Source organism: Perca flavescens, chromosome 3 (genome assembly GCF_004354835.1).
Source record: "Perca flavescens isolate YP-PL-M2 chromosome 3, PFLA_1.0, whole genome shotgun sequence".
NCBI lineage: Eukaryota > Metazoa > Chordata > Actinopteri > Perciformes > Percidae > Perca > Perca flavescens.
The window spans coordinates 16,867,538-16,894,751 of NC_041333.1; the positions used below are offsets into that span (position 1 = coordinate 16,867,538).

Consider the following 27,214-nt stretch of genomic DNA (forward strand, 5'->3'; position numbering starts at 1 on the left):
TACATTCTAAATACGTAATGAAATCTTGTTGGTAATAATGACGGGAATAAAAGTTTGGGAAATTGTAAAAGTGGTGAAGTTTGAGAAATGAGCCCCGGCCTGTGAAATAGCATTTGGGGGCAGGAAACGACATTATTATGCAGTGCTCCTGCCTGCCTGAGACATGAAGATGAACTGCTGGTGGGCCATAAAATGCTGTTAGCCCTAGCCTGAAGTATGGCACATTGTAAAAGAGCCCTGATCCCATATTGCCATTATATATAAAAGTATAGCCATACACAACATTATTTTTCATATAAGATGAGCTCAGATACAGTGGCCCAGGCCCCCCAAATACATACACTGATAGGCAGATTTTCCCCCCCTTCTTATAAAATATATAAATAAACATATTGCCATGGAACCCATCTCTGCCCTGATCTTATAGACCCGATATTAAAAACAGAAATATTGCATTTTCTAGGGGCTCTGTTTTCCCCTGTCCTCTTTTGGGTATGGGATATATCTGTGTGTTTGTTTGGGGGAGTGGGAGGGAGGCGTAGAGGAAGAAAAGATGAGGACGAAGCCTGAGCAGAATACAACGAATGAAAGAAAATGGAAACAGATGAAGACTTTAAAAATATAATGAGATGAATATTGAGCATATCAACTCCAGCATAAAGAGAGTTAGAGAGAGTGTATATTGAACCTGTTCATTGACAGATAATAATGGTTACAGTGGTGCAATTAAGATTAATGTTACAGTAGATGGACTCTGTTTTGGAGACATTTGGAACTGTGAGGTTAGTTTACTCAAACCCACATTTCATTCATGTATTCATTTATTTATTACTTCAGATTCTTTAAATTTTAGATAGGGAGCAGGAAAGCGGGGATAATGTGTGACGAAGGTCCCATTCACCATGTTTACAATACTGTTATTTATCTGTTAACCTTGATCATTTTGTTCTGTTAAACTCTTTGTTTCAAACACTAATTTTATAATAATGTGAAATAATCACAAACTTTTAGAGTAATTTCCCTGAAATATTTTCGGGAGGCTGGCTCTTTGGTCGATTATTTTACCAAGAGGACATAGACAAAGTCACTAATCTGTCCTCCTAGATTTTTTTTGTGCTTCATTCTAACAATGGGCACACGCCATTTTAACAGTGCATGCAATTCGGCTTCCCTCAGCACTAAGATAACTTCAATTATGTTTAAAACCAATCATCTTCAGTGATATGTGGCAAATTATGTCAAAGTGAATGTTTAAAATGACACAAAATTATTTTTGTTATTGAGTTTCTTGCCACTACGTTCCTTATTTTCAGTGGGAATTAACTTGAAAGGGTTTTAAAGGACTGAAAGCAATGAAGTCACTGTGCAGTGGATGAATATTTGGCTGCTCACCTCATATTGCTTTAAAAAATAAGCGTAGCTATGACAGTGATATCTATTTAATCAAATCTATAGTTATTTGAATGCATGTTTACAATGAGATAATAGCTCAATCTTTCAGCAGTAATCTTCATATAACTAAGGCAGTATTATACATGGCATATACTGTACATCTAATGTTCTGTTGAGTTGAGTCTGTGGTAGAGATGAGATGAGCTTCGCTGCTCAGAGCTGCCTGAGAGATGATGGTTTACTGTGTCTGCCGATTGCAGAGTAACTGCATAACTGCATAACTAATCATCAGGAAGACCAGCAGGGCTTCGCTCTGATTCTCTAACCTACAGTATCTGTCTCGCCCTTCATTGCTTCATTGTCCCGCACTCTCCCCTTGGTCTCCTCCTCACTTCCTCAGTTTTTGTTCATGTCTCACCTGAGCCTGAAACTATCTACAATATCCATATTCATAGAGTAAATGATTATAGAAAAACAAATGGATGGACAGATTATGTCCGGAGAGGGCGACTAAAAGTAAGTCAAAGTGTTGCTTGTGTTGTGTCTAATGTCTCTTTCTGCTTAGTCGTGATTTATTTTTGTTGCTTAGGTATGATAGAGGGAGTTATTCATCTGGTGACAAAGCGGTCTGACCGTCTGACCAGATCGGCCTATCTGACCTCTGCTCTTCTTTTCTAACAGGCATTTATTCAGCTGCTGACCCACCATACTTTGCTTTGTCTAGCTGGCCTCAGGCCCAATAATAATATTAACACTAGTGTCTTGGACCAGAGCATAAAAGATGAAATCTCCTGCATGCTGTACCTCATCATACACAGTGTGGCATTGTTTTTACCAAGCCGAGTGAAGGTTATTTATTTTTCTAATGGAGCATGTTTATTTTTGACTAATGGGACAGACGCTGGGCACTTATGCTCAGCTAAGCATGTCTCAGTGTGTCTGTCGTCGCTATGGTGAGGTAAGGGAACAAGCTGGAGGCCTTCCGTGAGCATACAGGACTTCCTGTCACATTTAGGGCAAGAGTTAGCCCGAGTCAAGCGGGTGTGAGTGTCAGAGCTGGCAGTAATATCCCAATAACAGTAGATTCTATTATGACAGCTACTTGAGAAGAAGGATGTTTTAAAAAAAGGTTTTCCTTAGTGAGAGATAAGAAAGAGAGAACATTGTCTACTGCATGTTAGTGATAACAAAACCTGAACTAGACATGTATGACGAGATTTCAGGGTTTCAGCTGAAAGGCACAAAGAGACACATAATCTCAAAGCATGGGCACATAATATTGAAATAAGTATTGCTAGATATAACAGGGCAACACATAAGGCGTTGGTATGCTCCAACCAAAGTGCTTCTCAGAGGGTCACAGCGATTGGCCAGGTGTGTGGAGGACAGGAAGGGCAGGATTTGAACTTCTCTGTCGGGCCCTTTTTCATTCTTCACAACCCTATTTCAGTGTGTACAATTGAGTGCAACACTATGAATTCCCTCCAGGAAGAATTGTCTGAAACAGGGTGCCGTTATCCTCACATTTAAACAATCGGGGTGCCGTTATCCTCATATTTAAACAATTACTGCAGCTCAACCCTCTTTATGATGGTCAGCTTGTCACATTTGAACGTTGCCTCTTGGAAAACAGCCATAAACACTTATGCATTCAATGTGGTTTGATGACATGTTGTACAAAGTACTTTTTAACATACTCCAGACTGCCGTGGCAAAAAAAAGTCTGTACATTTCTACTTTGTAAAAGCTCCTCTCTTGACGGCTATATCTGATCCCGTCCGTCTTTGGTCCCCTCTATGTCTATATTGTTTTTCTTCATCATCTTTTAATTTCTTCCTCAACGTCCCTCTTTTTCACACTCAACCTCATTTTGTCTGCAATAATTCCTGAGCTCTGGAGAAACCAAAGGCAACATTGTGTGTCTGTCTTCCTTGTCTTTTGTCCCCCTCTGCCTGTCTCCCCTCTCCTCACAGTTTGAAAATCTAGAGCCCCTGTAAGAAAAGTGCTGCTCATATCCAACACACACTCCCACCTTACTTCCTCTGTCTCATGTTTGTTTGTGTGAGTCGGAAAGGCGCAGTTCTAATTGAGGGGCGAAGCCACTTCAGATGCAGCGGGTGCCTCTTTCCCTGTGGGGGGAACACAGATCTGTCTCTGGGGAGCACAATTAACGCCTTTTTATTGTTTACTAATGAATTACACACAGACGAAGAGGGCATGCATGTGTGAATTAGAAAGAAAAATAGTGTTTGTTGGGAATCAAAAAACATGCAATGTTGTGTACTGTATGTCTGTGTGTGTGTGTGTGTGTGTGTGTGTGTGTGTGTGTGTGTGTGTGTGTGTGTGTGTGTGTGTGTGTGTGTGTGTGTGTGTGTGTGTGTGTGTGTGTGTGTGTGTGTGTTCTGTATCATTATGTTTGCTTAGTTGTAAGTTGACTTCTGAGTACCTTTTTATATCACTTGATAATTTGATATTAATTAGCCTGTTTGAGCCTTATGTAGTTCTTTAGGCAGGAAGTACACACTTGTCCTGATTAAATTTTTTTTTTTATCTCTTTCTTAACTTCCTTTATTGAAAGAGTAATTCTATGCAGAAAAGTTCTGCGATGTTCCCTGCTAAAATGTTTAAGCACACCTCTGGCCACACGCCAATCATTGATGTTAAAGCAGGTGTTTTTCCATTGACAGGGTGATAGGAAATAACTGCTTTGACATCAGTGATTTGTGTCGTAAGAACAGCAAGTTGCTTGAAAGTTTTAACAGCGACAGACAACGCAGCAGCAGTAGTTTGCTATCCTGTGTCCAAATCAGTGTTGTATTACCCACAGCTGGCTGGCCTGTGTGTGTTTGTGTTTGCCTGCATTGAGGAATCATGGACTTACACATGCCTTAAGGCCAATGTAAACAAATGCTAATGTAATTACTGAGGGGGGCGTCGTAATAAACTGTAACTAAGATGACTGCACAGCACACAATGATCAGTTTAGTTAAGATGTGATGTGTTATTGCTTTAAATGACTGATTCCTGTGTCGTTCTAATTGTTTAGCAGGCTAAGCCCTGTGCCATTTTCCTAGGTTTGAATCCTGCCCAGGACCTTTATTTTATGGCATGTAATCCTTCTTTTTGGTGTAAAGAAGATGCCAAAAAAGAAAAAAAAAGACTAAATTGTGCCCTAATCATTTGTTCATGAGAAGGAATAGAAAGTGTGTGTGTTTATACGTCTGTGTGTGGGTGAAGGCCTCAAGTGTTCTTCCTCTTCTCCAGTATAATAGTGATTAGTAATTTCAGCTGTCGAGCAGTGCCAGTGAGTGTTGTCCTGCTACAGGGGATACACACGCAGACGCAGACACACATGCACACGCACACACACCCATGTTGCATTAAGTGTGCGTCAGTCTGTCTGCAGTGCCTGGATGTGTGTTCCATCTAGAATACAGCACCCTTACATCGCTATATTAAAGGGGGTCATTATATTTCCCTGGCTGCCACCGAAAAGTGACGTTTTTACAAAGTGACAAGTTTACAGTTTGATGAATCAGATTTTTTTTCTGTGGGTGGGGAAGCTGGGAGAAGGAATAGTGGGAGGAAGAGCCAGCCTGTCTGTGAAGGTGGAGGAGGAGGGAGGAAGCGCTGCCTGTCAGCGACGCCCCGGCCCTGTCGTCTAAATGATGCTCCCAGGCAGCGGATTCAGATCCCATCTCCATTAGCATTTAATTTCTCTCTAATCCTACACACCGTCTTCACCGCTGCATGGTAACGAGGGCCTCTGTGCCGCGGCAGCGCCGGGAAAAAACTCAGAGAGCAATCTGTAGCTTGCTCACCTTTTACAGCTCCACGCCCTGTCATAGCCATCAATCTTCCTTGACAATTAAGACCCTCAAATCTAATAGCAGTGATATTGGAATTACAGCAAGACCCTTTTGAGGGCATGTCAGGAGAAAGGGCTGCGCCTCCCAATACAGCTGTCAAAGCACAAGGCCCTCCCCCCGTTCATGCCTGCTAAGTGTTTCTGATGCACACACACACACACACACACACACACACACACACACACACACACACACACACACACACGATAGGATGGGGAATATGTTGAGTCTTTGGCTGTGATCTTTGTAAAATGTGCTCTCTGTGCCCTCTTATCCAACTCTCCATAGACTTGTTAAAGCAGCTTTTGTTTTCTCTCTTTTCCTCTCACTCTCGCTCTTTGTCTCTAAATTTCTCTTCATCTCTTTCTCATTGATTCTCCCTGGTGTGTCAGAGATGTTGTTGCTTTCTGTTTTTCACCAGCAGGTTTTTTATTTTTTTATTTTATACAGATGATTAGACTAGGAGATTGGTGAAGTTGTCCCTTGGTGCTCCGTAAGGACAGTTTAAGGGAACATTCACTTTAATGTTTGCAGTTAAAAATCATCATGGGTAAAATATATTTCAGCCTGATGGGCACAACAGTTTTAGAGCTAGATTACATACTGTAGATACAGTTGTGTCAGTGTGGAGGCAGTCCCCAGTTATGAACTGCGCTTTGTGATATCTCAGGCAGCAGGGTGGTATTATAGTAAACCGGTAGATCATCCTGAGGAAAGCCTTTGTGTTAATGAGTGTAAGTCCTGCTTAACGTGCCCTCGAGCAACATACTTAGCCTTTGTGTAGTTGTCTAAGAAGAATGAGAAACTTTTTGTTCAGTTCAATTAAAACATCACATTATTATTGTTGACTAATTTTCTGTTTTTGTTTTATCTGTCTGTTACTCTTCTGCAGACTCCAGCAGAGCAGGCTAAAGTCCGAATGCACATGGTCCTTCAGGCTGCAGGTAAGTCGATGATTATTCTGTTTCTCTTCCCTCAATTATTTTTGTTACAGTGTGGTTTAAAGCTGGTGCTGTAGTCTCATCCAGGGATGCTAACTTTAAGGCTGTGTGTAGATACTGTGTAGAGCTGCCTCAGTCTGTAGCAGTAATAAAATAATAGTTTTGAATTTTCAATTAGTTTTTATTTTAGTTTTAACTTTTCAATTTCAAGTTCAGTTTTAGTTAGTTGTCAGAGTGTGTAAGCTAGATTCGGTTTAGTTTCATTATTCTTTTTTTTTATTTTTTAGAAAGGTTTATTTTTATATTTTTTTTATATTTAGTTTTACAGTAGTTTTAGTTTGTTTTGTTAGGGCCAGGTATAATGTCTCAGAAGTATGTTGCAACAAATACATACAAAATACATTGTTGGAGAATTGCCATGATGTTTAATGTTTAATCTTTGCACCACTTCAGTGTCCAGAGTGCATGAGCAATTACAGCACAGCAGTTTCATGTCAGACCGGTCAATTTCTGTGGTTCAATTTCACAAGAGTTGACAGAAATTCATGCGGTCTCCTTTTTCAGACAGTGTACTGTGTAGACATTTAGAGCGAGTAAGAGTGGTACCAGCAGAGTAACTAGGCCTTAGACTTGAAGGTGCTAATTTTCATCCCAACGCCTGAGGTCACCGCTCTCTCAGTTCATATGTAATGGTGTAACACCTTGTTAATCTAGTAGTTTTGTTGTAAAATGTGCAAATATCAAGATATACATAATGTATATAAGGGAATAAAATATATAAACATTTTTAGCCATATGTCACAGCCCTAACACACATATTTTGCTGCAAATTGAAATGAGCTGTGAATGAGCCACAGTCTCATATAGGCACACTCCACAGTGGACCTGGACGGGTTTTGTACTTGTTTTTCCCACACACAACACGACTCAAAGCGCACACACACACACACACACACACACACACACACACACACACACACACACCACCACAATCTCACACACACACAACACACACAACACACACAACACACACACAACACACACACACACACACACACACACACACACACACACACACACACACACACACACACACACACACACACACACACAAACACACACACACCACCACAATCTCTCTCTCACACAACACACACACACACAACACACACACACTCTACTGTTCTCGCTCTCAGTGCTTCTGGGCCCATATTCACTGCAGCTTAATTTCAAACACTCCTCCCAGTACATAAGTCATAGATGTCACCATGCACGCGGTGTATATATTCCAGTGTGTATTCGAGGGGTAGAGTTGCGAGCCAGATGTGACAGGCAGAGATTGACTGTGGAGAAAGATGTCTTCATGTTTACAGTCATGCACACACACACGTACAATGGCCCAGCACTTCAGAACAGGGCTCTAATTTCACCACAGGAAATATATGAAAGAAGCAGGCATCTATACATCATCTATAAAGCACCCAGCAGCCACACACTTACCTCACTTAAGACTTGTTCTGCCTTACTGGAGGCCACAGAACAACGCTGCGATCCCTTTTTGTGATTTTACAGATTTTTCAACTTTACATTTTCATGATACTTTGAATTGACTCTCATAGTCTACATGTGGGTATTATGTTTGCGAATGGGGGACAGTTTGACTTCTGTTTTCCCTTGCTTAATTATGTTCTCTATTATATATCAGACACCCCACACTCCCTGCCCTGCCACCCTAAAGACTAATAGTGCACTAATGGTGGTAAAGCAACATAAAATTGAGCATGTGGCTTTGAGTGCAGCGGGCCAGACTGGTGCAGACACAGGGCCAGACGTGGAACTAGAAGCAAGGGTTTAATGCACTGGACATGTCGCTGGTTTTCCTCTCTTTCCTGGAGGCTTCCAAAGGAACAGGTTTATGGCTGAGTCAAAGATTGTCTTCACCAGAGAGCCCATTCTGGCCTGTATCAGGCCTTCGGGTGCCTGTGATCATGAAATGACACCGATTTGAACTTGTGTTTGAGTTTATATTTGGTACTTGGACTGATTTTTCAGTCATGTTTTCTGCTGCCTTTTCTCTGTTTGTGATTAACCATAGACTGCCCTCGCCAATTTATATCATGTTTGTATAACAAGAAATATAAAAAAATATCTTTTTTTTCTCAAGTCTTCTGACCCTGCAGCTGCTAAGCTGCCAAATCTTCTAAATTCATCCGTCTCACGTTTCTTCTTATTTTCTCCATTTGCTTTTCTCTTGTGGCTCTTCGTCTATCTGTCCTCTCACTCTCCGTCTTACTGTCTTTGTTCCAGTGTTGTTAGTGGACAGAGGAAGATAGGGATGGAAAGAGGGAGGGATGGAGGGCGAGAAGGAAGCAGCAGATGTTGGGAGGTTGTGTGAATGTTAATGTCCTGACGTAGCCGTGGAGCTTAACCCTCCTCCTCCGTTCCTCTCTGAGCGCCCGCCAGGCTTTCTCTCCCGGGGTCTCCTGACATCCTTAAAGCCCGTGGCTCTCCTCCCCACTTCTCTCCTCTCCTCCACCTCTTTCTCTCCCATCCCCTCCCTCCCTCCTTTTGTCCGTCTATGGACTCTCTCTAGTCAGTAGAGAGCAGATCATCCCATGGCTAAAGCGGCTCAGGCCTTTGTGTTGGGGGGCTCTGTGGACCTGTAATGAGCCCCCTCGGCTGGCCCGCTGGCCTGCTTAACGCTCACTGGGGGCTGTGTGTGTGTGTGTGTGTGTGTGTGTGTGTGTGTGTGTGTGTGTGTGTGTGTGTGTGTGTGTGTGTGTGTGTGTGTGTGTGTGTGTGTGTGTGTGTGTGTGTGTGTGTGTGTGAGTGTGTGTGAGTGCGCGCGCGCGCTGGGATGATGAGATGAGAGGAGGAGGGCAACACTGGCCCCCAATGAAAGAGCTGGATGGATATGTTTATGGGTCACTTCCTGCTTGGCCTACATATCAAACACACACACACACTACACCTCATATTTCCAAGACAAATTCACTTGCTAATTTATTCAATAATAAGATCATTTTTCACTGTCATTATTTATAACTTTAATAATTCTTACAACTTTTATGTTAATGAAACAAGGCCCTAATATTGTCAAGATGTGCACAAAATACATACATAAGATGTGTAGATAATTGTAAGTATTAATATCAATCACGGTCATTCATTCTGAAATATTGGACTTTCAAAGCTCAGAAAATCACAGTTAACAGAGATTTCTTCACTACTTATCCCAGCCTGCATTGGCCAGATTGCAGGGAAACCTCCTGCACAGGTCGAGGAAATTCAGCTGGATTTAGTTGGACGGGAAATATAGTATAAAGTTTATGTCATAGCAAAAAGCAGCAGCAGTAGTGTCTCTACTTTGTGGCACCCTCAGTATGTTTGAGTAATCTGCTCTCTATGCATCCCATCTCTATGTGTGCACGCACACACACACACACACACACACACACACACACACACACACACACACACACACACACACACACACACACACACACACAGCAGCCACGACACCCTTACATATGTATTATACTCTTTTCTTTTCAGCCACTTGCTGGGTTCTTGGCTCTTTTCAGAGCGGTGTCCATTTCCACTCAAATGAGCATAAGCACTGTGTGCGGCAGCGGGCCTCTCCTTATCCACACATCAATAGGGAGTGTTTGCAGAACACCCACTAAGGACCTGAGGGCCAGGGGTCATCAAAACCTCCGTCTTCTCCCTATTTGAACCTTTGACAGCAGCAAAACAAACAGTCCTTAAGATCTCATCAGAGGCTTGAACTTGGCAGAGGCTGGACTGGTCTGAATTAACTTCCTCTATTAGTTTGTCTATGTTTGACACCTGGCTGGAGTTTGTAGGGAGTAAGTTTCTCATTTCTGATTTTAATAATGTTGAACATCTCAGTATTTGATTTATAACTGAAGCTTCACAATTAAAAATACAACATTGACTACTGCAATTCCCAGCGGTATTTTTTTTAGTTCTAAAAGGTCTAAAATAGAGTCGAAAAGAGGTCATTGCGATGCTAAAGGAGAATATCAGAGATTAGATTAGGGTCTTTATTTAAAGTGGATAAATATGACGCATAAATCATTTGTTTCTGCTAGCATATATTTTAAACATTTGAATGAGTGGTGCAATTTACAACTAAAATGCAGTAAAATAGAAGAATTTTGATTTGATATTTTTTGTGTTTTCAGGTTGTAAAATACTTACAAAACTTAAATGTGTGCTTGTTTGTATCAAATGTAGGCATTATTAGTGTAGTGTAAAAAAAAACAACTTTGAATCTCTCACTTTAAGCAATAATTGAGTTATACATCTTTTACAAAATAAATAAAATAAAAAGTTTAATATTATGGTGTAAAAATTATACAATATTTTACTGTAACTCATTTCCTGGTACTGTTGACTCCCATTTAACAAATGTTGTATTTCAGTATTATTGATATCAATCATTTTGTAATGGGAAACTTTGCTACCTCCATATGAAGTTGGGATTCAGATGCATTGATACAGTTTAAAAACACCACCAATGTTGATGTAAAACAAGCAAAAAGCCAATCCTAAAGTTAAGAATAAACTAATTATGAAATACAACCTCAGCAAATGTCCCTTTTAAATTTTTTTTTTTTTTTTTTTTTTTTTAAACAAATGTTTTTCAGAAGTGATCTGATAAGGAGCAAATGGCGGGAAAAATGAGGGATATTCGTCCAGTGACCCCCCAGCCAGAATTGAACAGGGGTGTTGCGATTACATACATGTGTACAGTATCACCACCACCCAATGTTATGGTGCATGTTGGCTTCTAAGCATGTCTGTAGGAGTGTGTGTCTCTTGTTTGTGTCTGTAAGTTTTTCTGTCTGTTTATATCAGCTCTCTGATCGAGTAACAGACATAAAGAGGCGGGGGGGCGACCAGCCAAGCTTAGCAACATCATGCGATAGGACTAATTCTTCCACAGTAAAAATGGGGTATTAGCCTTCTCAATCGCAGCAGGGGTCCTGAAGAAACACACACACATGCACACCCTTTCTCTCGAGCTCTCCGCTTCTTTCCTCCGTCTTCCTTGTGCTTCCAGTACACGCCATCCCTCCCACTGCCCCAGCCCACCCCCTTAGGCCCTGACAGATGTGTGCTGAACAGACCACATACATGGAGGGTGTCACCTTACCCCCTCTGGAACTAAAGGGCTAATGCGCCACATTTAGGAGGCTGCCACCCTTTGTTCTGCCAGGATAAGAGGTGACGGGGATGGGGAGACTGAGACAAGACCCAGCTCTTTACATGGCCCAAGTCTCCTTCTTTATTCCCCCTCTGCATATTTTTTGTTTTCCTCCATTCTCATTCTTCCAATTTTCTCTCTGCCACTTCTTGTACTTTCATCCTCATCTCCCTAAGATTCAGCAGTCATGCTGGTACGCAGCACGGGATTTGTTAGGCAGTGAATAACAGTTATCGCACATTATCCATCTCAATCATTTTGCCGTCACTCTAGTTGTAGCACCACTTTTAGTGTGACATGACTAAGGTGGTTGTCACAAACGGCATTAAGCGGGGACCTTCATCTCAAAGGGGATTTCTCTTTAAAAAAAACACAAGGGAATTACCCAGTAGTAACTGCCAACTACATGTTCTCTTTGCTAAAGGTGTTATTGTAACAACAGCAGCAGCATGCCACTTGACTCTGAACAGAAAAGAGGGCTTTTGCTGTAGTGGGGTATTTTTTTAACAAAAATATAACATCTTGATGACAGCCTTTTTTTTATTTTGTTATTTTGTTGTGAGATTCAGGGTTGTTTAATGTACTGCTTTGTCTTGCAATGCTGCTGCTGAATTTGGATTTTCTGATTAAACATTAAATGTTCAGTCAAAGATTATAAAGAGCAGAAAAAAAGGGTAGTCGGGAATACAACAGGTAATCATGACTCGAGCAGTTTAATGATTAAAACAGCCTGGCCTATAGAGAAGCTTTGCTAATGTTTACCCTCGCAGCACTTTTTAAACACCAGTTTAAAAGCCTCAACTTAACAAATCCGCGGAGATGCTTCCAGGTTAGCTGCGTTAGTGGGATTTAGTTTGATACATCCATGTGGTTTTCTCTTTATGTTTTGTTAGTTCAACTTTTTTTGTGTGAAATCTTCAAATGCAAAGCTAGAAATCTAACAACATAGCTTGCACCATATTCCAACTAAAGAAACAATTACACAACCGCAACAGAAATCCCCTTTGCATCTGTGCAGGAATGTGTCTCCTGTTGTCCTTTGGTAGAATAATGGTGCTGGGATGTCCTGTAATTTAGTCTCTGTAACCATTGATCAACTGGATTTATGTGCCATTACCTCACTGTTCCAGTCAACAGTCGTAATTATGTCTCACAGAGGGAGAGGAAGAGAGAGAGAGAGGGAGAGAGAGAGAACTCCATTTACACAGGACCTAAATACCTGAATAAGCTTTTATCAAACTGCCCCTGCCGCTCACTTAGTAGCAGATTGACGCTGGTGGCAGGCTGACTGACCTCCAGATGAGAGGGGTGGGTGGATGGATGGATGGAAGGGTTTGTCAAGCTCAGTTAGAGAGCCCTACCTCATAGTAAGAGCCCTGTGCCTCAAGCTGTTTCTCTGACCCTCTCAAAAGAAGTCTGTTTACGCTTTAAAATGTGCATTTGAGTTTCAGGGAAGGATGTGTTCGAGGTGGATCGCTGTGGTCCTCTGCACCTACAAGTGGATTTTATTCATTTCAGTTAGAAATAAGCCTCCCAGTTCAAAGGTATCTGTCAGTGGCGAGGCGGACTGAGTGACCTAAGGACTGCCTGGATCAGAGTTTATGTACAATTGATTTTTGGTTTGTTTTATGGGTCTAATAAATGCAGGTCCTGCTGCGCCCTGGTTTTCTCTTTGCTTTAGTAAGCTGGTGATGATTTGATGATTTTCTCAGTTTTATATTGTTGTAGATTTGATATATTTCAGTTTCAGACTGTTGGTTGGACAAAACAAGAATGAATATGAATTTGACGATGTCTCCTTGGGCAATTTTCATACTTTGTGATATTTCATATCCAAAAAATGAATTGATTAGTTGAGAAAATAATCGTTAGGTTTGATGCTTGAGTAGGTGGTGTTTCAGTTTTTTTGTGGCTAGATTCCTTGTTTTCATATTTTGTTGTCAGTTATCCTTATTTATTTTTTTCTGAGAATGAAGGTCTAGGGTGTAAAAAGTACTTGTCAAATTAGTGGACAACTTTCCTTGCCTTGCTTTAGTGAACACTATATACTGTACTAGAGAGACCCACTTAGAGGAAATTCTCTGATTCTGCATGTGTGTGAGAAAGAGAGGGAGAGATTGAGAAGGCTTTGTTTTTCTTCTGTGGGCAGATTTCAAACAGCATCTGGTGAGCTCTTGAAAAGACTGTTATGAGAATGTTAAAATCCAAACTGAATCATTTTTGGGCCCTCCTTCCTCCTCCCCATTTTTTCTCTCCTTCTTGTCGGTGACACATGGTGATACCCCCTCCTCTCTCTCTCTCTCTCTCTCTCTCTCTCTCTCTCTCTCTCTCTCTCTCTCTCTCTCTCTCTCTCTCTCAACATTTAGACATTTCCATAACAGAAAAAGAATATTTTTAATTTGCTGCTTTCCATAATTTTGAAACATATGGTATAAATGATTTTGATGCAAATGTATGTGCTAATTATTTGCACACGAGCCTTAAACAGGCCAGCCATTGAAGTGGAATGAAAGCAAATTTGCAATCACCTTAAATTTTGCTAACCATTTACTGTTAAGTAAACTTTGCTCAGTAATTTAATTACCTTGGACCGCTGGCAGGCGCTCAGAGCTTTTCGGGAGGGGGTGGAGAGGGAGGCTGAATACAAAGAATGCAGAGTGAGAGATGAGAAGGGGAGAGTAAAGACAGTGTATACTGCTAACAGTAATATTGAATTCTCATCATGTGGAAGGTATAAAGATTTCATTGCTTGGCCGCTTTTGCGAGGGAAAGGCAGGGAAGACATGGGAATCTGTTTGTATTTTTTAGGTTTAGACCAGCTCTTAAGTTTGTAGATGTTTCTACAGCGGTTTAGCTGTCTAATTGTTCTTCTGGATTAGACAAAGTGTAGACCTGTGCCTTCCTGTCTTCATGATTTGTAATAATGTCTACCCTCTGACACACTATTCTTCATGTTAAGCCCAGGGCTGCACAATAATGCCAACAATTAAATTGCATTTTGCCTAATACTGTGGTCATGGTTATTAATCATGATTAAAATCAGTAATTTAATGTTGAAAATTTAGAGGGACTTTACGGTGCTGATGTGTTTTCATGTTTTATTGTAAAACAACATTGACTCAGAGCAGATTTAATATTTTTTGGCTTTTTTGACACTGATCAACAGAAAAATACATTTTAATGTTAAAGTGAAAACCGATTTCAAGAAAGTTCTTGAATTACAAATATTTAATCCCTTTTATAGGACACACCTGAATCATCACTGGTGCAGCCAGTTGGTTTTAAGTCATATAATTAGTCAAATGAATTACCTGTGTTGAATTTTCATTCAGGTAAGGTGAATTGGAAATTCCAAATTCCTCGTAGCTGTGAATGTGTTTCTCTATATGCTGTAATAGACTGGCAGACTGTTTCCCTGCCGTTCACCCCCCCACGACCCTGAATAAGAAAAAGCAGGTATAGAAAATGGATGGATGTTCAGCGTTCCTGTTATAGATGGACGAGGATGGGTTGCCGCAGCAACCTTGGCCTTCGTACACTCATCACACTGGATTCTTCTGATGGCTCTTTAGGTGATTCGATTGATTGGTTGTATTACTCTAAAGGGCAACAACAACTCCAAGGCTTGTTTGGTGTTACTCAGTCTACAAATGAAATATCTCCTAGTTATTGACGCTGACACATTTTGGCTAAAATGGCTGCTGTGTTTACATTTTTATCACGAGTTGTTTTTTCATTATATCCAACATTTGGACTAATAAAGTCCTAGTATTTTAACCAGTTTTAAACTGTTTTTAAAGATGCTCAGGTCCATGATACCTTAATGTGCTACATCCATGCATGACTGAGTCACAGGGAACGGCAGATGTAAATGCAGACAAATGGGATGAATGATGTGGCCAACACACCTGTGATTGCTTGAAGTGCTTCACGTGAAGAATGGAGGAAATTTCATTGTACAGTGGGTGGAGCACGACCGTAGATCAGAGGTTAGAGCGGCAAAATTGCAAGGTTGGAGTTTGATTCCGTGCTCCTCCTAACAGCATAATAAAGTGTCCTTCTGCAAGACACTAGTGATGTAATAGACCATAGCTGATCCGTTGATCCGACACCCACGATTCAGAATGCATGTGAACCACAGGTTAATTGCAATGTTAAACCATAAATACAACCGAAATACATTTTTAGTGTCACTGTTTCTTAAAGTAGGCTGATAAATCTCTATGCAGGGTTGCCGTGAAAAGATACAGGCAACACAGTTTTCTGTTCATGTGAACGGGGCATGTTAAAATCAGTTGTATGTTCACGTGAACGGAGCATAAAAGCAGTTGACAGAGATGGTTATGGCTACTGGAGGAGCGGAAGAACTCGAAAAGCTATGACACCAGCTACAGAGCTCCGTCTTATCAGCGGCAGTTGGTAGTTAAGTTACCCGAGAATAGGGGGCTTTGAGCCGGATACAGATGCCGGCTACAGAGCTCCATCGTATCAACGGCAGTTGGTAGTTGAGTTACCCAACAATAGGGGGCTTTGTGCCGTGTACAGGGCGTGGCGAGCGGCCAGTCTTTTAGGCAGACATTACGGTTAAGTTTAGGCGACAAAAAGTGAGTGCTATGCGGTGACGACAGTTAAGTTTAGGAAAAAACTCCCAAGGAAGACACATTTCTGGGGTGAAAGTCCTTTGTTTTCCCCGGGAAACTCTGCTCCCTGGCTTGAACACGCTGTGTTTTATGACAGTTCTTTAAGTAATACATGGAAAGCATTAAAAAATCCCGAAATTGATCCAATCCGAACCGTGAGTTTTGTGATCCGTTGCACCCCTCTGAGACACTGAATAAATGTTAATGTTTGAGTGATGTATAAATATGGCTATATAAATGAGCACCATAAACTATGTTCAAAACACAGCAAAGTTAAGGCACTTTTAGGCAGAGAAAGGAGACATTTTAAAAGCCTTAATTTAGTCTGCTAGATTATCTTAAAGCTAACCTGTAGAGTTTTTGACCACTAGTGGCGCTACAGTATGGGTTTATGTTTATGTCAAATGTAAACATAACTTTTCTTTGTTTACAAGAAACCTCCACAGGGCAACTTGAAAATGCCATATGGTTTTGACCTTACATGGGTCTAAATAGTAAAAACAGGTAGTTTGCCTCTGGTTCTCTCTCTATATACTGTAGACGACACTATCCCACTCACATGATAAAAATTCTATAACTTATCACAATGATATCAAAATATGAATATCATGACAAATAAGGTGAAATCACGCAGAGCCATTTTTTCTTAAGAGCCTTAAAAAAATATTTCAACATTTTGGGAAATATGCTTATTCACTTTCTTGCTGAGAGTTGGATAAGAGGATGGATACCACTCTCATCAGCTAGCCTGTCTCTCTTCAAAGGCAACAAAATCCACCTACCAGCACCTCTAAAGCTCTCCAATTAACAGGGCTTTATCTCTTTTTATAATTTGTACAGAATATAGTGTAAATACTTTGTTGTGCTGTTTTACAGGACGTTATGTGCCAGACTATTTCTTAGCCAGGAGCAGGCAGGAATGCAACTAAGTGGTTCCCTGGATGTAGTACATGTGAAGCTATAAGAAGAAGTAAATGTCACATTATGCAATTAGACATGGTTAATTGTAATGCCCTATTTGAGGCAGCGTTGGATGTTTGTCATGGCTAAAAGTCAGCGGTATGGAGAAAAAGGCGAATTCCCCGGTGCAGTTCTGTAGTCTGCTTGCTGACCTGCATCAACATGTAGTGTTTGCGTGTGTAAAGTCTGTGTGTATGTAGGTAAATCACGGGTTTAGTTGCTTTTATAACAAGCTCACCCACAGATTTTAATTAGAAATGTAACCGTAACAGACGTTTTCATGTACAAGGCTGTCTTTTGCTATCATATATAACCAACTGTCATTTCAAAGGAGTCAATGCTTCTCTCAAAGTTTTTCTTTTTCTTTATTTTTTCCCTTTTCTTTCATCATCTGGCCTCCGCTAGTAATAAAGTTGAAACGGCTTCTTTTTCTCTCCTTTCACACCAGCGAGGCTCCATAGACACACACAGGAAGGCGAGGGCTCGGATGGAATTGAAGTAATAAAACCCCCTTTGTTTTAGTTTGTATTGGACCATTCATCATCACTTTATTTAATACGAGGCTGTAATTGTGCCATCCCCAACCATCACTAATGGCTGTGTTCGTCTGTGTTTGCTTTGTTGATGGAAATGAATGAAATTAGGATAAACAACCGCAGAGTCGCGTGTAATCAAGCCTTGATTAATGTACCAGCGTTTCAGCGCCGTTTCTCATTCCACAACACCTGATATCTTTCCCATAAACAAATTGTGTTTGTCTAAATGAAGAAATTAAATGACGCATTTGATGAGTTTATGATTGACCCGGTCCGGCTCGTGGCTCATTATTCTCTGTCTGTTGAGGCCAAGAGGTATGTGACTAATGCTCTGTCACTTCCCACACAAGGATTTATCACCACCACTGATTAATGGCAGCCAAACAGCATTTTAATAATTTTATGATTGTGATTTCTGGCAGTCGCAGAGAGAGAGAGAGAGAGAGAGAGAGAAAGGAAGATGGAGGGTAGTAGGGGGTGGGTGTGTTTAGAGGGAGAGGGTCGAAAGAGAGAGAGAGAGAGAGAGAGAGAGAAAGCAACAAAGTGTTCATCCCAGATTAAATGTTTTATGCCATTGCAGGCTGAGCAGACGGAGGCATGATTATGCGCCGTATGAACATTCCAATGAATCTTCCTCTCGCACTTGAAAAGTATTTCATACACATGTTTAATGAATTTCTCCCCCCTCATTATTACATTTACTTTTTCCACTGGAAAGCAACAAATTGGCAACAAATCTGTGTAAAATACCTCAACAGTGAGCGATCGCTTCCCCCAGGGGGTAAAATGTGGAGGTGGATCGGGGAATGGGGCGGATTTACAGGTTAGGAAAAGGTAGGGGTTAAAACGTTGGCGTGACAGGTGAGGATTATGATATACAGTAGCTGGTTGATTTAATGGCACAGGCTGATATCTTGCAGCAGATACTGTAAAATCATTTCAGATGATGAAAAATGAGAAGATTGTCGTGGGCATTAGTGTTTAAGTCCTGACCCAAAAACAGTTTAATCATGCCAAGCTTTACTCCAACATTAGCCGTTCATGTCTTTGTTTAATTCCCGACAGTCTGTCATTGAATACATTTACCTCTCCTGTTAAATGCACTGGCTTCAGACTACATACATGCTAAAACAAAATTTGAGTTGCTGTTTACCATATGAATATAACTGCTAACAAAAATAAGGTGCAACTTGAGACCATGGCAAAGTACACCTCTGTGGTAGTTGCAGCTACAGTTGCAAAAGTACACACACACACACACACACACACACACACACACACACACACACACACACACACAGTAAAAATTACCTTTTTTTTATTTTATATCTACACAATCTAATGACGTTTTTCCATTACATGGTACCTGCTCTACTTGCATTTTTTGGTTTCCATTACGAAAAAAAGTCCCTGGTACCTGCTAACAGGTACTTTTTTAGTACTACCTCCGTCCAGGGTCCAAGCGAGCTGAGCCGATACCAAAAGGTGACGTGAAAACCTGCAGACTACTGATTGGTCAGAGAGAATCGTCACTAATCACTGCGTCATAGCGACAGACGGGGGTGTCCTGAACAAAACCGCCATTTTTAAATAGTTTAGCCAGCGGCGTTTTGCTGCCTCCAGCTTCTTTTGAAACAAAATTTGTCTTCTGGCTGTGGCTACAGCCACATGCCGAGAGTCAAAAACAACACACCTTCGACGTTCTGTGTGTGTGTCGCGTTAGGTCACGGCAGTTTCCTACGGCGTTCCTATGACGACCAGCCACGCTCGCCGCAGGCATGAGGCGGTACTAAATCTGCAATGGAAAATGGAGGACGGGCAAGGGGGTAAGCCTCTCTCCACAACGCGTAGCTACTATGGCGGCATTTTGATGCTAACAAGACATCACCCGCCGTTAGCATTCCATTGACTGCCATTCGTTTTGACGTCACTTTCACAGCGAATAACTTTACATCTGAAGTGTTTATAGACTTTATTTGTCCATTGTTTATAACCACGTGACTTACTGTCGCATAGTAGAGGAATTACCGTACAGTACAGGAGAAGCTCGCAGGCAGTTTCGACTTACATTAGCTGTTTAATTACTAATGTTAACTAGCATTTTAGTTAGCAATAATTAGCCTGTGTCTATGTTATCTCCTTACACATACCTACGCTCTCCGTCTCTGTAAGATTGGGAATGATTATTCTCTTGGCACAGCTACCAGAAGACTTCCAACTTTCAGGCGTCACATCTACGTCTTCAAGCTCAGTTTGTAATGCTCACCGGAAAAGTGCTTCTAATATACTTCACTGTCTCACTCCAGAGCAACGGGATCTGTTGGTCTATTTCTTTAACTGTCTATGAGGACTGGACTTTGCTTTGTTTTTATTTCAATGGAAAAGCTAAATGACTTGGTGGGTGAATATTTCTGTTGAGAGTATGGCTTTGTATTAGGTTTAGTGTAGATGCTGACATTTTGCTTTATTCAGTTTTTAAATAAAATTAATCATGAACTGCTCTTTTAAATCTGTCAGTTTTTAGCTTATTCTTACTTAGTGTTTTATTTCTCAAGCACTTTGTATCATCTCTTTTGACTTTACCTAATTTTATATTTAGTATAAATGTCTCATAAATAATAATAATAAAAAGTTGTTTATAAATCTAAACAAATGTCTCTCTCAAAACTGCAGAACTGATAGAGCACAGTGGGGCCAACCACCTGACATAATGGTGTGCAAATTGGCTCTTTTATACATTTATACACATTTTCTAATCTATTGTTTTAGTTTCAATGAACATTGATTATGTAAGTCATCAATTTGGCATTTGGCAACATTTGCGAACTACCTGCAATATTGCAATACTAAAGACATATTAACTCTCCACATTCTAGGGCTGAAAAATCGGCTACACATTTCTTTCCTGTTTTTGGCTCTACAGTAGATGTACAATTGAATATATCAATTGAATATCTCTTCTTTTTTCTTTTTATTAGCATGTGTGCATGCACATGCTTAGATTTGTGTGTATTCTCATGGGGCTAAGGAGTTAAATTCTACATGCCAAGGCACATACTGTACAGACTGCAATGGGTTATAACAGCATGTGTTTTTATTCCTGCCACACCAGCAACATTTCAAAGTGAATGTTAGTTTGAATTAGATTAGTGTTGGTCATTTTTCCTCCTAACTCAGAGACACAGAAATAAACGCAGCACGGCTGATAAACATTTAGACACCTGTCGTCTCCAATCTCACGTTCCAGGCCTCAGGAACAGATGGAAGTCATGAGTTGTTTTAAACTTCTAATGGAGTCCTAATTTTGTACAGATTGCGCTGTTACCCTTATACACACACACACACACACACACACACACACACACACACACACACACACACAGCTTTTTAGTTCTCTGTTCTCCCTCCTGTTACATGCTTCTGTCTCTCCTACTTCCTTTCTCAGTCTTTCTCCATTTTGAGAGTCTTTAGGCTTACAGTATATGATTAATCTGGGCTGTAGGCGGAAGTAAACAAGCCACCATTACTGTGCTGGCATCTCACTGGTAAACCTGAGCATTAACGTGATGTCTATTAAGGATTTTACTTTTGAATGGCTTTTTGACAACAAAAAACATGTATTCCAGGAAATCCTGTTATATGATGAAAAATGTAGTCAATGCCATTAAGATACAGGTTAGACCGTAACAGACCGTCCGTGAACACTTAAGACCATTAAGCCTGCAACGTGCCACTGAACTCTCGCTAGATGGATAGTCTGTATGTTTGCCGGGTGAAATTCCACTTTTGCAATTTCACGAGTTTCAGATTTTTATTAAATTGTGGTTTTTATCTGATGAAGAAGAGAAAAGAAAAAATGGATTGCAAGTGTGTTGATTTATAATTAGAAGCTAGCAAGTAATGTTGGCTAGCAGCTATACCTAGTCTGTCGTAGGGGGTGATTTCTGTCCATGATTAACCCAAGTATTCATACCTTCACTGCGAGTTTTACTCTTTTCAGTTTGACTACTAGCTCAGTGTCGCTAGAGAGCTGGATTCTCTATTGGCTGTGATTCTGTGTTGTCACTTCACTCCAACACATACTGTACTGTATTTTTTGTGCTTATGTCCCCTGTCTTCAAATGTCCCTCTTCCATACACTGTCCCTTCATGTCCTTTTTCATTCAGTCGTGGCATTCCATGTGCTATCCACACTCACAGACATAACAACTTAAACAGCCTTCCTCTGTGTGGCGCAGGGGGCTGATGACAGAGACATCCACCCACGCTCATTCAAAAAGGCGGCACTGCCACATTATTTACAATAGGCCACACGCATATACACACACACACACACACACACACACACACACACACACACACACACACACACATTTATACCCATCTGATTTGTCCAAAATGCCGCACCCAACACTTTCTTCCTCTTCCTGCATCCCTCAGCCCAATCCTAGTGTTTCCAATAGAGGAGTGAAGAGAAATAAACAGTTAATTAATCTACCATTGGCTCAATCTTGCATATTTCTGCCTAATTAGTAAAACAGGCAATAAGGGGCCTCTGGGTACCCGTCTCCTCCCAACCAGGGCCCCATCTCCCAGACCAGAACTCCAGCTGTGTGTTTAAGGAGAAATAAATATCAGAAAGTACATTGCCCTTCTTTCATCTCCTCATGCTGAGAAGTAGGGAATTGCTGTGGGAGAATTAATGTTCATTTAATTTCCCTTCTTTCTTCTGCTCATATATTTGGATTCTTCAGGTATTTCTTGTCTCTCCATGTTTCCCTCACTCACTCTCTCGCTCATATACACACACAGAAAACAAGACCTTTTTCATAGCTACTACATCTGCAGGACACATGTTCAGCAAATGTACATTTGTGTGAGCGTCTGTGCACCATGAATTAGTGCGTGTCAGCTTAAAAGAAAGATGTCCGGGCCTGTGTCTGCTGATGGTAAAAGTATGTTTTTCTGATGTCTTGAACATTATTTCTTGTTACCAAAGGCTAATCTGTCTCTCTCAGTTTGATTCATGTCTTCTTAGAACCAATGGACGAATCCAAAGCCAATCCAGGCTGCAGACTCCACCACAGAGATTGATGTGATCAGCTCTGTTCATACTCAGAATAAACCTGTCTTGATCTGTGGCTTTGTGGACACATTTTCGCTATCTAGAGGCCAGATCCAGGCTCCACAAGTGGCCTAGAAGTAATAGTGACAGTCGCATACCTGAAAGGTTACAATGGTCTGTTGAACTGTTGAAGCTGAGCTCCTACTCAGTAAAGCTTTTTAAATGTCAAGGGGAGTTCATCTTTAATATAAGTGAATAACTGTCTTACGTACTGCTGGATTACTAATTTCATACAATGTTTTGTCTAAATGACTTTATTCAGGGATTTATTCAATACAGCATTTTGCATTAAATGACTATAATTCAACCTTTTTTTTTTTTTTTTTTACTTCAAGTCCTCCAATGGATCTGTCAGATTTTTAGGTGTGCAGCAGTATTCCTTCCCAGTAATTGTAAGTAATCAAGATAAGTGTATCACTCAAAGAAGTCATTTATATCACATGAAATGCTTTTATGATAGAACTTAAAGGGGCTGTACTCAAAATACAAAAAATAAAAATAAAACGTGGTCTGGGATTGCCTCCACACAGCTCTCACAGACTGTTCCCCAACTCGTCAAATGCTGGGGCTTTGTAAGCGCCCTCTGCGTATGATCCCAAAGTACAAGGCACTAACATGCACGCGGGCCGGACAGGATCTCAAAACAAAGAACAGAGAAACTTGGATTACAACACACACAGAGGGAGTGTGACTAGGGCTGGGCGATATATCGATATAAAAAATATATCGATATATTTTTAAATGAGATATGGAATTAGACCATATCGCATATATCGATATAGTTCAAATGTGATCCTTGCTCCCATAGATATATACACAGATGTCGTCTTGAGGTTCTAAACATACGTCAAAACCGCCGCCATCTTGGAACAGGGGTCCGAAGCATTCAGATCAACGCTAAAGATGCCGGACTTTTGTACTGCTTAATTATGTTCGATAGAGGAAATGAAAAGAACAAACCGCAATGAATAACATTTAACAGGTGACAATGTGTTTTATGATTATGTATGCCGCCTTCGACCAGCAATCTGAGCCCGCGGCAGCGGAGGCGGAGAGCTCCGTGGCCGGCCGCAGCGTCTCTTCCCGGGAAAAACACAGCTTTGCCTCGCTGCTGCGGGTCCCCGCTGATCCGGATCGGACCAGCCAAAGACAGAGTGGTGATCGGTAGGATCTTACACGTAGTCCAGGACGACCTGTATGTCGATATCGGGCGGAAAGTTCCACTAAGTTTGCCGGCGGCAGGCGGACGGAGAGAAGCTACAGCGGGGCAGCAGAGACCGTCTGCAGCTGCAGGATCTGGAGCTCAGTGCCCGTTAAAATGACATGTAACGCATAAATACATACAGAAATAAATAGTGGAGGAATGAGCCTGGACATTTCAGTCTGTTTTAAACTTCACCTTGAAGCAGAAACTCTTAGTTCAGAAGGGTGAAGTTTCCGTTTGACTCAGATCTGTGAACTGATCATAATAAATATTCTTTGTATTAACACATTAATTAGTTTCTTTGTTTTGTAGTCGATAGTTCATCTTTTAGTTTACTTAAGTGGAAGCAGTATCAAGTGGAAAAATGGGACTATAAACCTAGGCTTACAGGCATGAGGCATTACATTTTGAACAAAGTAGATTATATTAATATCAAAAGCTTAATTGACCTTTGGAACGAATCACAAATATGGAGCTTTGATTTCAAAAAAGGTACTCCTGTTATACAGTATTTAGGTTTACATTTTATTGTTATTTGAACAGCTGAGCATTTAATCATGAACCAGGTGAAGAAACCGGTTTATTATTTATTTGATTTTGCAACTGTTTCTATGAAACTACATGTGACATGTCATATTTGATTTTGGCTTTGACTGAACATTTGCTCTCACTTTGCGGAAAAAATATCGGGATATATATCGTATATCGATATTCAGCCAAAATATATCGGGATATGACTTTTGGTCCATATCGCCCAGCCCTAAGTGTGACTTTATTCTCTGCTCAGGATGCCATTACTCCACTATATCTTTACACAGCAAATATTTGTTTACTGCTATATTAGTGCTCTGAATATCGAGTACAGTCCCTTTTAATATCACCAAGTCTCCAGTAAAAAGGAGCAAGTTGCCTTTCAGACCGAAAACTACTGCGTTTGGTGGGTGTTTTGTTTCAGGTGCCAGTGAGACAATAAAATACAATTCAGCAAGTCCAGTTTTTGAGTATAGAATAGATTAGGTTAGGTTGATGAGTATGATGGCTAATCAGACATCAAAACACTACACAGTTTTATTTATTTTATTTTTTAAAGATTATTTTTTCACTTTTAGGCCTTTATTTGGATAGGACAGCTTAGACTTGAAAGGGGACAGAAGGGGAATGACCTGCCGCAAAGGGCCGCAGGTCGGATTCGAACCTGCGGCCGCTACGTTGAGGAATCCACCTCTACATATGGGCGCCCGCTCCACCAGGTGAGCTAACCAGGGGCCCGCTACACAGTTTTTTTTATAAAATCATGATTAAGGTTTTACTGCTCTGGAGAGTTTTGTTGTGGCAGAAGGGAGGTAAACAGTAGAAATACACTTTTCATTTTACAAAGTAATATACCAGGAACGAACACTTGTGTGGAGATGAAAGTTGAGCCAGGTTTTATAGCTTTTTGCCCGAGACCTCTGCGTTAGCAGGAGCCTCATTCAAATCAATGACAGGCGTTTTTTTACACAGTGCTACTGTCGGTTAGCCTAGAAATCTAGACGCACCCTATCGGCAGCAAATGTAATTTGCATCTGGCTTGTCAGGCTAACTGTCGGTCTGAATGCAGCCTAATCCTAAAATCATGCTTAAATGATCACAGAGTCTTCATTACTTTGTAGTCATGAAATTGAGACCTACACACATTTTACATTTAAATTTTGTATCGGTGTCTTAAAGATACAAAGGTTAAGTGGCGTTCTGCCCTGAAACCTTCAAATCAGGGTGATAGTAGTAGTACAGTTTTTGTTTCAGAGATAAATGTTTGTTTTCCCCATAGACTGTATATATTAATTTTAATATTAACAGTCTATGGTTTTCCCACAAAATGAACACTCAGTTGCCGGTTTATTAGATAGACCTAGCTAAACTGAACAGTCTAACACAACGTCATTAAGGTTACAATGAACAGGTTTTAGAGAGGGGGTGATTCAACTTCATGATCATTTTGGAGGATGTAGTTTGCGTGGCTGTTGAATTGTAATGCATTACTCACACACACACACACACACATTTATATCAATGAGGGTAGGTTAAATAACAGAAACACATCTCTGTATGTATCTGTATTTGATCTACGTGGAATCTATCTGAGATTAGTTGAGCTGCAGTAGTGAATTAGATGTGTAATCTTGTTTCTAATCGTGACAAACCTTTTAATCCCCATTCTGCGTTAAAACCTGCCAGGATTTTACAGAACCAGGTACGACCTCTGACCTTGACTTGATAGAGTTTATGTACTTAAAAAAATCTTATAGGGGTCTTGATTACTCCTGCTGGAACCAGTTCACGAACAGTGAGAAACAGATGAGTCGTGACACACAGTAACAGGGGGATCCTCAATTTTGACAAAATGTACAGCGTGTTTGACAAGTGATGGAGGTGTGTGTGTGTGTGTGTGTGTGTGTGTGTGTGTGTGTGTGTGTGTGTGTGTGTGTGTGTGTTGGGGGGTGTCTCCAGATCAGGGCTAATCGGTGGGATCAGCCGCAGTGAATAGGCTCGTCGTTATTCTAAATTGGCCAGGATATGTGGTTATATGATAGAGAGCGAGGGTTTAAATCCCTCAGCCGGCATTGTTGGGCAGTCTATACAAGCTGGCCTTTCACACACACACACACACACACACACACACACACACACACACACTAGTATGAGAGCAAGGATGAGCATTGATGATAAATGTATAATCCCCACACACACACACACACACACACACACTAGTATGAGAGCAAGGATGAGCATTGATGATAAATGTATAATCCCCACACACACACACACACACACACACACACACACACACACACACACACACACACACACACACACACACACACACACACACCATTAAACCCAGTGGATTACAGTTTGGGGAATTACAGCAGGGATTTCTGTTGTCTCTCTTTCTGTCTTGCTCTTTCCTCTCCTCCTCTGCTTTCACTGCCCTCACTTGTCAACAGACCCACTTGGCCCGGGCTTCCAATCCAAAGCTTTGATGAGGCAGTGTCAGCTATTTGTTTGGCCAAGCTCAAATAGATCTCTGAATAGAAAGAGTGTATGAGAAAGAGAGAGAAAAGCTGAAAGAGAGGGAGAATGGCCATCCCGGTATGTGATAATATTGAGAAATAATCTGCCACCTTCTTCTTCCTCTCCAACCTCTTTCTGTTGTGTCTCTCTCTCTCTCTCTCTCTCTCTCTCTCTCTCTCTCTCTCTCTCCCCCTCTCCCTCTCTCCATTCTTAACTCTGTCTCTTGCCCTTTATCTCCTAAACACAGACTGTGCCAGTGT

At 40.9% G+C, this 27,214-nt stretch overlaps 1 protein-coding gene across 8 annotated transcripts in view; it reads left to right on the top strand.

The window, feature by feature from the left end:
* rsrc1 (arginine/serine-rich coiled-coil 1) overlaps positions 1–27,214 on the top strand; it is a 129,824-nt gene that overhangs the window by 59,315 nt on the left and 43,295 nt on the right. For all 8 annotated transcript variants that reach the window (XM_028573498.1, XM_028573496.1, XM_028573494.1 and 5 more), the window contains exon 6: positions 6,154–6,205. In XM_028573498.1, the coding sequence (XP_028429299.1) occupies positions 6,154–6,205 (52 nt within the window). The remainder of the gene's footprint in view (positions 1–6,153; positions 6,206–27,214) is intronic.